Below are 13,862 nucleotides of genomic sequence, written 5' to 3' on the forward strand. Positions count from 1 at the left end.
AGGCAGGTTGATGTCCACATATCTCTGGTTCTGCCTGTCATGATCCTGACACTCCAACACTAGACTCCGTATTACCTGACAGCTAGTTGGAAAGAGCTAGGAACATAGTGGGGGCATAGCTGAGTTTAATAGATCCCTACTGCAGGGATATTCAGGAGGAGAATCTGCAGGTTTTATTTTTCAGCAGTTTCTTTCTCTCTCTCCTCTCTCCCTCTCACATACTGCATCTTCCTCTTCCTTATTTTTAGGGAGTAATTGAAATACATTGGGAATATGAGCGTTTTTAAATGAAATCTGTTAATATTGCATGACTTTTTTCATTTTGTTGTGTGCGTTAGTGTATTCTCATATCCTTTTCCTATTATTTCTAAGCTTCTTTGAATTGACTTGTATCAGCGCTTGGCCTTTCTCTGCAGGAGACACTCCTCTGAGCCAGTTTGCAACCCTGCAGCCTGCATCTCTCTGTAGATTAGATGTAGCACCAGATTAGCCTCTGTCTGTCACATCTGTGAATAGGCTCCATTGCCTTATACTATAGGCTTGATTTTTGCCTTTGTTGAGTCTGGTGAAGTTGCATTAATGGGCAAATCAATTTGACATTTTTTTTAAATCATAAGCACATCTTTGAATGAAGGGTATTTTGTCAACAGGAATGTATGGAAACGTACATACAGTGAAATGTTTATAATGTTTAATTGAGGGCTACAATATGGTATTCATCACATAGTTTAACATTCTCTGTCCCCTCCCTCCCCCATCCTCCCTTTATTTGACTTTAGTAGGTATAAGAAAATAAACCTGCCACAGCCATCCCCTCTCCTCTATCTCCTTTTATCTCTCTGTTGCTCTCTCCAGCTCTCTCTCTCTCTCTCTCTTTGAAGGGCCCAGTCAAGGGGTGTAAATAGCTTTTGGTTATCTCAGGGAAATGTCACATTGAGTGGAAACAGAGACATCTCTCTCTTCTATTCTTTAGATAATGACACATGGACAATTGTGGGCTTAAACAAAGGATATTTATTTGGTCTGTTGTGTGAAAATGATTGATCAAATCTACAGCGGGGTCTAAGATTATTGACACCTGTCACGGATCCCTCCGGAACTTTCATTACGCACACCTGTCCCCACTGATTAGTACTTGTATAAGTGTGCTCTTTGGTTTCCATTGGGCTATCGATTATTGTTACAATGTCCGTTGGTGAATGTGAGTACGTGTGCTGTGTGTTTTGGCTTTCGTGCCATTGTGAATTGCTCAGATGATTACGGGTCTCGTCCCATGTGATAATCATTGTGCGATTGTGTTATTTATTCGAGGTACTCCTCGCTCTTTTGTTTGGGTTTCAACCCTGTGTTTTGATTAGTGTTGGTTTGGTCTTCGTCCCCGTGCCTTTACATGGCACGCCGTAATTTGGATGCAATAAAAAAAACTATTATGCATTCCTGCATCTGTCTCCCGGCTCAATGATACCAGCGTGACAACACCCTTGATTAAGATAAGCAAAAATTACAGCAAAAAATGTATAATTCAAATACTTATATTATTTTATAATACTAATACAATTGCTCAAAATAGATTTTGTTTAACAAGTAATATATTTTTTCTCTCTCAAAAAGGTAGGGGTGAAAATGATTGACACCTCTGTTTTCAATACATTTTAATACCTCACTTTGCGAGGATACCGGCACAGAGCCTTTTTTTTTCTCCAATTATTTTTGAGATGGAGAACACATTGGGAGGGATCTTAGACCATTCCTCCATACAGAATCCCTTCAGATCCTTGATATCCTTGGTCTGCGCTTGTGGACTGCCTATTGAAAACCACAGGAAGAATTTCACGTCTGGAGACAGATGGCCATTGCAAAATGACAATTTTGTGGACAATTAACCATTTCTTTGTAGATTTTGATGTGTGCTTGGGGTTATTGTCTAAAATGTCCTGGTACTGGGTAAAGTTCATGATGCCGTTGACCAAACAAGGGCCCCAGCACCAGTGGAAGCAAAATAGCCGCATAACATTAAAGATCCACCACCATATTTTACAGTAGGTATGGTATGGGGTTCTTTTCTGCTCATGCTTTCTCATTTCGACGCCAAACCCTCCACTGGTGTGCGTGGCAAAGAACTCCATTTTCATGTCATCCAACAAATGTAAATGCCTGGAGTTTGCTAAACGGCATTGGCACTTGGATTGGAACCCATTCTTTGGTCAGATGACATGAAAATAAAGCTCTTTGGCCAATCACATCAGTATCCCTTTTCTTATCTAACACCATTGCTCAACAGCTTGGAAATGACTTGTGCTATTTACATTTGTTGGCCCTGAGGCCACACCTTTTTCCCAATAAACATGCACATACCGTGTCTTCGGAAAGTATTCACACCCCTTTTTCCACATTTTAGTATTTAACAGCCTGAATTTAAAATGTATTAAATCTAGATTTTGGGTCACTAATCTACATACATTTTTTTTTTTAATATTCAAAGCTGAATTTTCTTTTGTCAATAAGTATTCAACCCTTTGTTATGGCAAGCAAAATAAGTTCAGTAGTAAAAATGTGCTTAACAAACAAATCACATAAGTTGCAAGGACTCCGTGTTCAGTAATAGTGGTTAAAATGATTTTTGAATAACTACCCCATCTCTGCGCCCCACAGATTCAACCACAAATACCAGGGATGTTCTTCAGTGCCTCGCAAAGAAAGACACCGATTGGTAGATGTCTAAAAATAAAGCAGACACTGAATATCCCTTTGAGCATGGTGAAGTTATTAATTAGGCTTTGGATGGTGTATCAATACATCCAGCCACTACAACTGTCACGCCCTGACCATAGAGAGCCCTTGGTTCTCTATGGTGTTTAGGTCAGAGCGTGACTAGGGGGGTGTTCTAGTCATTTTATTTCTATGTTGGTGAGTTGTATGGTTCCCAATTAGAGACAGCTGGTAATCTTTGCCTCTAATTGGGGATCATATTTAGGAATCCCTTTCTCCCACCTGCTTTGTGGGATATTGTTTTGTTGAGTGCTGATGTGTGCGCTGTGCTTCACTTTCGTTATATGTTTATTGTTTTTTGTTCAAGTTTCACGGTAATAAATATGTGGAACCCGACACACGCTGCGCCTTGGTCTATCCTTCAAAACGATCGTGACAGAATATCCCACCAAGCAAGGACCAAGCAGCGTGTTCATGAGGTAAAGGAGTTTTGGACCTGGGAGGAGATCCTGGGAGGACACGAGACTCTTCCTTGGCGGGAGTCGCCAAGGAGCATAGGGGGACAGCGACGATGCCGGGGACCGCGACCACAGAAACCCCAAGATTCTTTGGGGGGGGCACATGGGGCGGACGGCTGAGCAGCGGAGAGTGCCAGAGCCCAAATGGGAGTCTCTGGAGGAGTTCAAAAAGGGATACCGGAGAGAGGTTTTGGCTAGGAGTATGCTGCAGCGCAGGCGTTTGGAAGAGCGTGATACCAGTCCGGTGCCATCTGCGCCGGCTCCACGCACCAGGCCTCCAGTGAGCCTTCTCAGCCCGGTATGTCCTGTGCCGGTTCCTCGTACTTGCCCGGAAGAGCGGGTCATCAGTCAGGTGCCATCTGTGCCAGCTCCCCGCACTCGCCCTGAAGAGCCAGAGACCGTCAGGGAGGCAATGGAGAAGTTGGGAGAGAGAGGAGAGAGATGTTATGTAGGTGTGTTCTGCACAACATTTGAACTGAGGATCCTGTCAGCAGTCTGGTGAGTCCTGGGCCAGCTCCCCGCACCCTCCCGGAAGTGCATGTCACCAGTCCGGTGCCACCTGTGCCGGCTCCACGCACCAGGCCTCCAGTGCGCCTCTCCAGCCCGGAGCGTCCTGTGCCGGCTCCACGCACTCGACCTGAGGAGTGTGTCATCAGTCCGGTGCAACCTGCGCCGATGCCCAGTCCAGGCACAGTGTCCAGTCCCGCTCCATGGCAGGAGCCTTCCTCTGCGCCGGTGCCCAGTTCAGGCACGGTGTCCAGTCCCGCTCCATGGCAGGAGCCTTCCTCTGCGCCGGTGCCCAGTCCAGGCATGGCGTCCAGTCCCGCTCCATGGCCGGAGCCTTCCTCTGCGCTGGTGCCCAGTCCAGGCACGGTGTCCAGTCCCGCTCCATGGCAGAAGCCTTCCTCTGCTCCGGTGCCCAGTCCAGGCACGGCGTCCAGTCCCTCTCCAAGGCCGGAGCCTTCCTCTGCGCCGGTGCCCAGTACAGGCACGGCGGCCAACCCAGCTCCATGGCCGGAGCCGTCCTCTGCGACGGTGCCTAGTCCAGGCACGGCATCCAGTACCAAAAAATTGTCAGACTCCAGTCACCCAAGTCATAGACTGTTCTCTCTGCTACCGCAAGGCAAGCAGTGCCGGAGCGCCAAGTCTAGGTCCAAAAGGTTCTGTAACAGCTTCTACCCCCCAAGCCAAAAGACTGCTGAACAATTAATCAAATGGCCACCCGGACTATTTACATTGATCCACCCTCTTTGTTTTTATCCCCTGTATATAGCCTCGTTATTGTTATGAAATCTTATTGTGTTACTTTTTTATTTAAAAAAATACTTTAGTTTATTTAGTAAATATTTTTTTATCTCTATTTCTTGAACTGCATTGTTGGTTAAGGGCTTGTAAGTAATCATTTCATGGTAAGGTCTACACCTGTTGTATTCGGCGCGTATGACAAATTAAATTTGATTTGAATATTGCTGTCCATCAATGATTCCCAATCATATGTGGTATTTTGCCCTAAGAGTTGTGCAAGGTTGGTAGAATATTATTCACAGCTGAGCTGTAATGGCTGCCAAGGGTGATTCCACCAAGTATTCATTTTAGGCTGTGAAGACATACACACATTCTCTTTTGTTCATTTTCTGTGTGGAAAATGTTGTATAATTTTTCTTTCACTTTTAAAATGTGGAGTAGGTTGGTAGGATAAAAAAAAATTTAAATCCCTTTTTTTATTGAATTTTAAGGCAGCAAAATGTGAAGCCTGTGCAAGGGGTGTGTAGACTTTCACTAGCGACTATAATAGAATAACAATTCTATTTCTAGACTACATTGATATTCTATTCATTATATTTTTATGGAGGAGACCCCCTCACCCACTGGGCCAGCAGCATACCACCCTGCATCCCACAGCCAGTGGAATCCTGTGGCGCGTTATTCAAATACCTTAGAAATGCTATTACTTCAATTTCTCAAACATATGACTATTTTACAGCATTTTAAAGACAAGACTCTCGTTAATCTAACCACACTGTCCGATTTCAAAAAGGCTTTACAACGAAAGCAAAACATTAGATTATGTCAGCAGAGTACCCAGCCAGAAATAATCAGACACCCATTTTTCAAGCTAGCATATAATGTCACAAAAACCCAGAAGACAGCTAAATGCAGCACTAACCTTTGATGATCTTCATCAGATGACACACCTAGGACATTATGTTATACAATACATGCATGTTTTGTTCAATCAAGTTCATATTTATATCAAAAACCAGCTTTTTACATTAGCATGTGACGTTCAGAACTAGCATACCCCCCGCAAACTTCCGGTGAATTTACTAACAATTTACTAAATTACTCACGATAAACGTTCACAAAAAGCATAACAATTATTTTAAGAATTATAGATACAGAACTCCTCTATGCACTCGATATGTCCGATTTTGAAATAGCTTTTTGGTGAAAGCACATTTTGCAATATTCTAAGTAGATAGCCCGGCATCACAGGGCTAGCTATTTAGACACCCAGCAAGTTTAGCCTTCACCAAACTCCGATTTACTATTAGAAAAGTTTTATTACCTTTGGTGTTCTTCGTCAGAATGCACTCCCAGGCCTTCTACTTCAATAACAAATGTTGGTTTGGTCCCAAATAATCCATTGTTATATCCAAACAGCGGCGTTTTGTTTGTGCGTTCAAGACACTATCCGAAAGGGTAAATAAGGGTTACGAGCACGGCGCATTTCGTGACAAAGAAATTCTAAATATTCCATTACCGTACTTCGAAGCATGTCAACCGCTGTTTAAAATCAATTTTTATGCCATTTTTCTCGTAAAAAAGCGATAATATTCCGACCGGCAAAGCCTGTTTACATTCAACGAGAGAGAAAGTAAAAGCATGGGATCCCCTCGTGCACGAGCCTTAGTCTGACGGCCCTCTGATCGGCCACTTTCCAAACGCGATAATGTGTTTCAGCCTGGGGCTGCCTCGATATCATTCAGCTTTTTCCCGGGTTCTGAGAGCCTATGGGAGCCGTAGGAAGTGTCACGTTACAGCAAAGATCCTCAGTCTTCAATAAAAAGAGCCAAGATGAACAAGAACTTGTCAGACAGGTCACTTCCTGTATGGAATCTTCTCAGGTTTTTGCCTGCCATATGAGTTCTGTTATACTCACAGACACCATTCAAACAGTTTTAGAAACTTTAGGGTGTTTTCTATCCAAAGCCAATAATTATATGCATATTCTAGTTACTGGGCAGGAGTAGTAACCAGATTAAATCGGGTACGTTTTTTATCCGGCCGTGTAAATACTGCCCCCTAGCCCTAACAGGTTAAAGGTGTGTCCTGACTCTCTGTGTTCACTAAAGAGCCCATGGCACTTATCGTCAGAGAAGGGGTGTTAACTCCAGGGTCCTGGCTAAATTCCCAATCTGGCCCTCAGTCACCTAATCATCCCCATTTTACAATTGGCTCATTCATCCCCCCTCCTCTCCCCTGTAACTATTCCCCAGGTTATTGGTGTAAATGAGAATGTGTTCTCAGTCAACTTACCTGGTTAAATAAAAAATAAACAAAATTAACTCTGCTTCAGTCACTCAGTATAAAGGGTAACTCAAGCAGCCCTATCACCTTACTAGGTGTTCCCACTTCTTCCACCTTCCCCCACCAACTAGCGGACTTGGCAGTGCTCACCTGTGGGTTTTTTTGCCTCCCACGGCCAGCTGCAAGGAGACAAAGGCCGGACTGAGGGGAGATGAGGGAGGCCAGGTGAGGAGGTGGGAAGGGATGGGAGATTACCTCAGCTCATCTTGATTTAATCCTCCTGAAAGATCCTCCTTGGCTTCAACCCTGACAGAAGCATTATAGAGGCCGCATGGCAGCTCACGCTGGGGTAACTTTAAACACCAGTCTGTTATATACTGAACAAAAATATAAACACAACATGCAACAATTTCTAAGATTTTACTGAGTTGAAAGGAAATCAGTCAATTGAAATAAATTAGGCCCTAATCTATGGTTTTCACATAGGAATACAGATCACAGAGACCTTAAAAAAGATAGGGGTGTGCATCAGAAAACCAGTCAAGTATCTGGTTTGACCACCATTTGCCTCATGCATCACGACACATGTCCTTCACATAGAGTTGATCAGGCTGTGTATTGTGGCCTCTGGAATGTTGTCCCACTGCTCTTTATTAATGGCTGTGCGAAGTTGATGGATATTGGTGGGAACTGGAACACGCTGTTGTCCAGTAGATCAAGAGCATCCCAAACATGCTTAATGGGTGACATACAGTTGAAGTCGGAAGTTTACATACACCTTAGCCAAATACATTTAAACTCTGTTTTTCACAATTCCTGACATTTAATCCTAGTAAAAATTCCCTGTCTTAGGTCTGTTAGGATCACCACTTTATTTTAAGAATGTGAAATTTCAGAATAATAGTAGAGAGAATGATTTATTTCAGCTTTTATTTCTTTCATCACATTCCCAGTGGGTCAGAAGTTGTCATACACTCAATTAGAATGTAGTGGCATTGCCTTTAAATTGTTTAACTTGGGTAAAATGTTTTAGGTAGCCTTCCACAAGCTTCCCACAATAAGTTGGGTGAATTTTGGCCCATTCCTCCTGACAGAGCTGGTGTAACTGATTCAGGTTTTGTAGGCCTCCTTGCTCGCACACGCTTTTTCAGTTCTGCCCACAAATATTCTATAGGATTGAGGTCAGGGCTATGTGATGGCCACTCCAATACCTTGACTTTGTTGTCCTTAAGCCATTTAGCCACAACTTTGGAAGTATGCTTGGGGTCATTGTCCATTTGGAAGACCCATTTGCGACCAAGCTTTAACTTCCTGACTGATGTCTTGAGATGTTGCTTCAACATATCCACATAATGTTCCTCCCTCATGATGCCATCTATTTTGTGAAGTGCACCAGTCCCTCCTGCAGCAAAGCACCCCCACAACACGATGCTGCCACCCACATGTTTCATGGTTGGGATGGTGTTCTTCGGCTTGCAAGTCTTCCCCTTTTTCCTCCAAACATCATGTTGGTCATTATGGCCAAACAGTTCTATTTTTGTTTCATCAGACCAGAGGACATTTCTCCAAAAAGTACAATCTTTGTCCCCATGTGCAGTTGCAAACCGTAGTCTGGCTTTTTTTATGGCGGTTTTGGAGCAATGGATTCTTCCTTGCTGAGCGGCCTTTCAGGTTACGTCGATATAGGACTTGTTTTACTCTGGATATAGATACTTTTGTACCTGTTTTCTCCAGCATCTTCACACTGTCCTTTGCTGTTGTTCTGGGATTGATTTGCACTTTTCGCACCAAAGTACATTCATCTCTAGGAGACAGAACGCATCTCCTTCCTGAGCGGTATGACAGCTGCGTGGTCCCATATTGTTTTTACTTGCGTACTATTGTTTGTACATATGAACGTGGTACCTTCAGGCATTTGGAAATTGCTCCCAATGAGGAACCAGACTTGTGGAGGTCTACAATGATTTTTTCTGAGGTCTTGGCTGATTTCTTTAGATTTTCCCATGATGTCAAGCAAAGAGGCACTGAGTTTGAAGGTAGGCCTTGAAATACATCCACAAGTACACCTCCAATTGACTCATAGGCTAATTGACATATCAGAAGCTTCTAAAGCCATTACATAATTTTCTGGAATTTTCCAAGCTTTTTAAAGGCACAGTCAACTTAGTGTATGTAAACTTCTGACCCACTGGAATTGTAATACAGTGAATTATCTGTCTTGTATTAAGTGAAATAATCTGTCTGTAAACAATTGTTGGGAAAATTACTTGTGTCATGCACAAAGTAGATGTCCTAACCGACTTGCCAAAACTATAGTTTGTTAACAAGACATTTGTGGAGTGGTTGAAAAACGAGCTTTAATGACTCCAACCTAAGTGTATGTAAACTTCCGACTTCAACTGTATCTGGTGAGTATGCAGGCCATGGAAGAACTGGGACATTTTCAGCTTCCTGGAATTAGGTACAGATTCTTGCGGCATTGGACCCTGCGTTATCATGCTGAAACATGAGGTGATGGCGGCAGATGAATGGCATGACAATGGGCCTCAGGATCTCGTCACAGTATCTCTGTACATTAAAATTGCCATCAATAAAATGCAATTCTGTTCGTTGTCCGTAGCTTATGCCTACCCATACCATAACCACACCGCTACCATGGGGCACTCTGTTCACAACGTTGACATCATCAACACCACTCGCCCACACAACGCGATACACGTGGTCAGCGGTTGTGAGGCCTGTTGGACGTACTGCCAAATTCTCTAAAACGACATTAGTGGCGGCTTATGCCAGAGAAATTAATATTAAATTATCTGGCAACAGCTCTGGTGATCATTCCTGCAGTCAGCATGCCAATTGCAATTGCACACATTGTGTTGTGTGACAATACTGCACATTTTAGAGTGGCCTTTTATTGTCCCCAGCACAAGATTCACCTGTGTAATGATCATGCTGTTTAATCAGCTTCTTGATATGCCAGGCTTGTCAGGTGGATGGATTATCTTGGCAAAGGAGAAATGCTCACTAACCGGTATGTAAAAACAACGTGTTCACAACATTTCAGAAAAATAAGCTTTTGTGCGTACTGTATGGAACATTTCTGGGACCTTTTATTTCAGCTCATGAAACATGGGAGCAAGACTTTACATGTCGCGTTTATATTTTTGTTCAGTGTATGGCAATGTCGAGATGACTAGCAATTAAGATCAGAATGAATAATGGTCTCAATGGCTTGCACAAATACAATTGGCAAAAAAGGCATCCGGTGTGTGTCCAGAATGCTCAGAATTAGAATTCACATATAAGCGAAGTTACTTAATCATCTCGCATCAGACCAATACAAAAGCCCTTTAACCCAACATGAGCCCAGTCCTTGATGAACAGAGAAACCATACACACACTCAACTAGGTGTATTTCAAGTTTACGTCAACTCTGCCAATGGATCTTTCACTTTGATAATACACTTTGCCACAGACCATGACGTGAAAACTCATAACAACACTCAGTGGGCCATGATTTAGTGAAAGCCTACTGAGAGGCCTGGATTGCATCCCAAATGGCACCCTATTCCCTACATAGTGCACTTATTTTGACCAGAGCCCTTTGAATGCAACCAGCACCATCCCTTATTTCTCACTGTTTGTCCTATGGTCAAATTTAGTCTGTCACATTTTGATATAGGTCAACTGTGGACAAGCCTGTATTTATTCCCATCCTTTTCACTGCTCCTCAAATCATGGAGACATTAGTAAATAGGGCAGAAAATATTTCTCTATAGTGCTGAGAGTTAAGTGCGTGTATGCTTGTTAATATGTGTGTGTGTGTGCGTGTGTGCGAGCCATCATGTCTCAGTTTGTGAGAGCTGTATGTCTGTGAGTTGATGGAGCATGACCGTGAGGAAGGAGAAGATATGTGTCAGAAGTCTCTCTTTCCTTCTCCCTCTGGTCTAATGAAACACAGCTCTTTCAGGAGACAAGCCTGTACTGCAGAAAAAAATCTATAGAAAGGCTTGAATTATTTTTCCAATACATTCGGAATGAGAATCTACTTTTCTTGGCTGTCATTATCCTTACAACATTTTAGCAATACATTTCAGTTTTCAATTCAGCTGTCCGTTTCCTGACAATGTTTATTCACTGGATTAAGACCTACTATTAAACAACATTTAAATGTCTTGAATGACTCGAATCAAAGCTGTAATGGCTTCATTACTCAAGACCAAATGTTGTTGTGGTACAATGGTGACTAATGGAAACTGCAATAAAAATGTTACTATTGTGATTAGTGGTAACCAAATTTCAACATTATCTCTCTCTCTCTCCCCACATTGTCCCTCCCCTCCCCCTCTCTCCTCTATTTCCCTCAGTTCTATGCATCCAGGCAGCACCTATCCAGTTCACCAAGGAGCCCAAATCCCAGGATGCATTGCATGGCCGCAGTGCCATGCTCCGCTGTGAGGTCAGCGACCCAGCAGACATCCAGTATGGCTGGCTAAACAACGGTCAGCCCCTGGATGACACCGAGAGGCGGTTCCGCGAGGTCAGCAACCTCAAGTTCACGGCGGTGGACCGGAGAGTGGACGCTGGGAACTTTGAGTGCGTGGCCACCAACACGGTCACAGGAGAGAAGGCCCACTCTACTAACGCATCTTTCAACATCAAGTGTGAGTGTTAATACATGTTCCCTACACTTGGGGTTGTGTTCCTTGAGGTGCAACATTCAGAATAGATGTTAAATGCTGCAGATAAATATTTAATGAATAGAGTTGACATGATGCCCAGGTCATCATGACAGAAAATCATATCTGTTACAAAAAAGGCATTTTATTCTAACCGTTTTGCAACGTTTGCACCCCTTTGAACAGACCCTTAACCATGCGCTGAACATGTGCAAGATTTTCCTCATGGACGTTAATACAGCCCACAAGTTTCAGATATGCAACACTGGTGGATTGTTATGTCTCAAAGCAGTCTACCTAAATTAAAAAGCCACACAAAAGCCTCAATATAGAATGTCAGGTAAGGTTGTACGAGATGAGAAAATGTTTCTATACCTTGTAGGTACCTTGTTCTTTGTTGCTTCCCTCCCATTCAAAAGGAAACTTGATATGTGTGCCACCAAGCATGTGTTTCTTGTTTCTTTTCTCCGTTGTGTAACACTCACTTTTCCCACAACCCCTCAAAAGGCTTTTGTGTGTCGAAATTACTGAGGAGTGAAACTCACCTTACAGCCATATCATTATTTACGTTCTAGATTAACAGTGTCTTGTTTCGACATATTATTCATTCATGTTTTTCTCAACTGCCCCCAAAACCCAAACCCTTTGCCATTTAAGGCCTCTTAGTACTCAGAGATCTCTTACTAAAACAAATCAGTTTATTGGTCGTGTACAAAGATTTGCAGATGTTATCACAGGTGCAGCGAAATGCTTGTGTTTCTAGCTCCAACAGTGCAGTAATAATACCTAGTAATACAAAACAATACGTACATAATACAAAAAGGAAAGAGAAAGAAATGAAGAAATATCAGACCGAGCAATATATATACACATACATACAAACAGTGCATTCAGAAAGTTTTCAGACCCCTTGACTTTTTCCACATTTTGTTACATTTCAGCCATATTCAAAAATGTATTAAATGAATTTCATCATCAATATACGCACAATACCACATAATGACAAAGCAACAACAGGTTTTTAGAAATGTTAGCAAATGTTTTTCAAATAAAAAACAGATACCTTATTTACATAACTATTGATTGGATATGATTTGGAAAGACACACACCTGTCTATATAAGGTCCCATAGTTGACAGTGCAACCATCTCTGCAGCACTCCACCAATCATGCCTTTATGGTAGAGTGGCCAGACAGAAGCCACTCCTCAGTACAAGGCACATGCCAGCCTGCTTGGAGCTGTTGCGCCTTCTTCACCACACTGTCTGTGTGAAGGGACCATTTCAGGTTGTCAATGATGTGCATGCCGATGAACTTGAAGCTTTTGACCCTCTCCACAGCCGCCCCATCTATGTGGATGGGGTGTGCTCTGTCTGCTGTCTCCTGTAGTCCACAATCAGGAGGGGGCTGGGCACACACCCCTGTGGGGCCCCCGTGTTGAAGATCAGCGTGGTGGAGGTGTTGTTGCCTACCTTCACCACTTGGGGTCGGCCCGTCAGGAAGTCAAGGACCCAGTTGCACAGGGAGGGGTTCAGACCCAGGGCCCTGAGCTTAGTGATGAGCTTGGGGACACTATGGTGTTGAAGGCATAGCTGTAGTCGATGAACAGCATTCTTACATAGTTATTTCTCTTGTCCAGGTGGGATAGGGCAGTGTGCAGTGCAATGGCGATTGCGTCGTCTGTGTATCTGTTGGGGCTGTATGCGAATTGTAGTGGGTCTAGGTTGTCAGGTAAGGTGGAGGTGATGTAGGCCCTTAACTAGCCTCTCAAAGCACTTCATGATGACAGAAGTGAGATCTACAGGGCGATTTAGTTCAGTTACCTTCGCTTTCTTGGGTACAGGAACAATGGTGGACATCTTGAAGCAAGTGGGCACAACAGACTGGGATATGGAGAAATTAAATATGTCCTTAAACACTTCAGCCAGCTGGTCTGCACATGCTCTGAAGACGTGGCTTGGGATGTCGTCTGGGCCTGCAGCCTTGCGAGGGTTAACACACTTAAGTGACTTACTCATGTCGGCCGTAGAGAAAGAGAGCACACAGTCCTGTCACATAACCAGTCCTGTCACAATATGTTCCTGTCACATAACCAAACCACAGCAGCCCTCTTGTGTTTCAGTATGAAAACCAAGGGAACTCTGTCCAGCTGCACTTCTGATACAAGCAGCAGCCTTATTTAGTCCTGGGGATGAAGCCCTCCAGGAAGGGACTGGTGAAAAGGCTTTGTTTCTCAGGAACTCAGTTGAAATATCGGAACTTATGTCCCTTTTCCCACATGATGGCCTTTAAAAACAACTGATGGCTTTTTAGAAACCAGCTGGATAAGGCAATGCTGAGATGATTCCACTGTTTCCCTTCAACGTGTTATGTGTCTTCAGAAAGCCAGGCTGGGTGGTTTTGACTGTGTGGTGAGGGCTAGGTC

At 43.4% G+C, this 13,862-nt stretch overlaps 1 protein-coding gene across 1 annotated transcript in view; it reads left to right on the forward strand.

Moving 5' to 3' along the window:
• The window catches only part of ptk7b (protein tyrosine kinase 7b), a 201,489-nt gene that overhangs the window by 99,854 nt on the left and 87,773 nt on the right, over window positions 1-13,862 (forward strand). The window contains exon 2 of the mRNA XM_029753378.1: window positions 11,126-11,422. Within this exon, the coding sequence (XP_029609238.1) occupies window positions 11,126-11,422 (297 nt within the window). The remainder of the gene's footprint in view (window positions 1-11,125; window positions 11,423-13,862) is intronic.

This window comes from Salmo trutta, chromosome 5, assembly GCF_901001165.1.
Source record: "Salmo trutta chromosome 5, fSalTru1.1, whole genome shotgun sequence".
In the NCBI taxonomy this organism is placed as follows: domain Eukaryota; kingdom Metazoa; phylum Chordata; class Actinopteri; order Salmoniformes; family Salmonidae; genus Salmo; species Salmo trutta.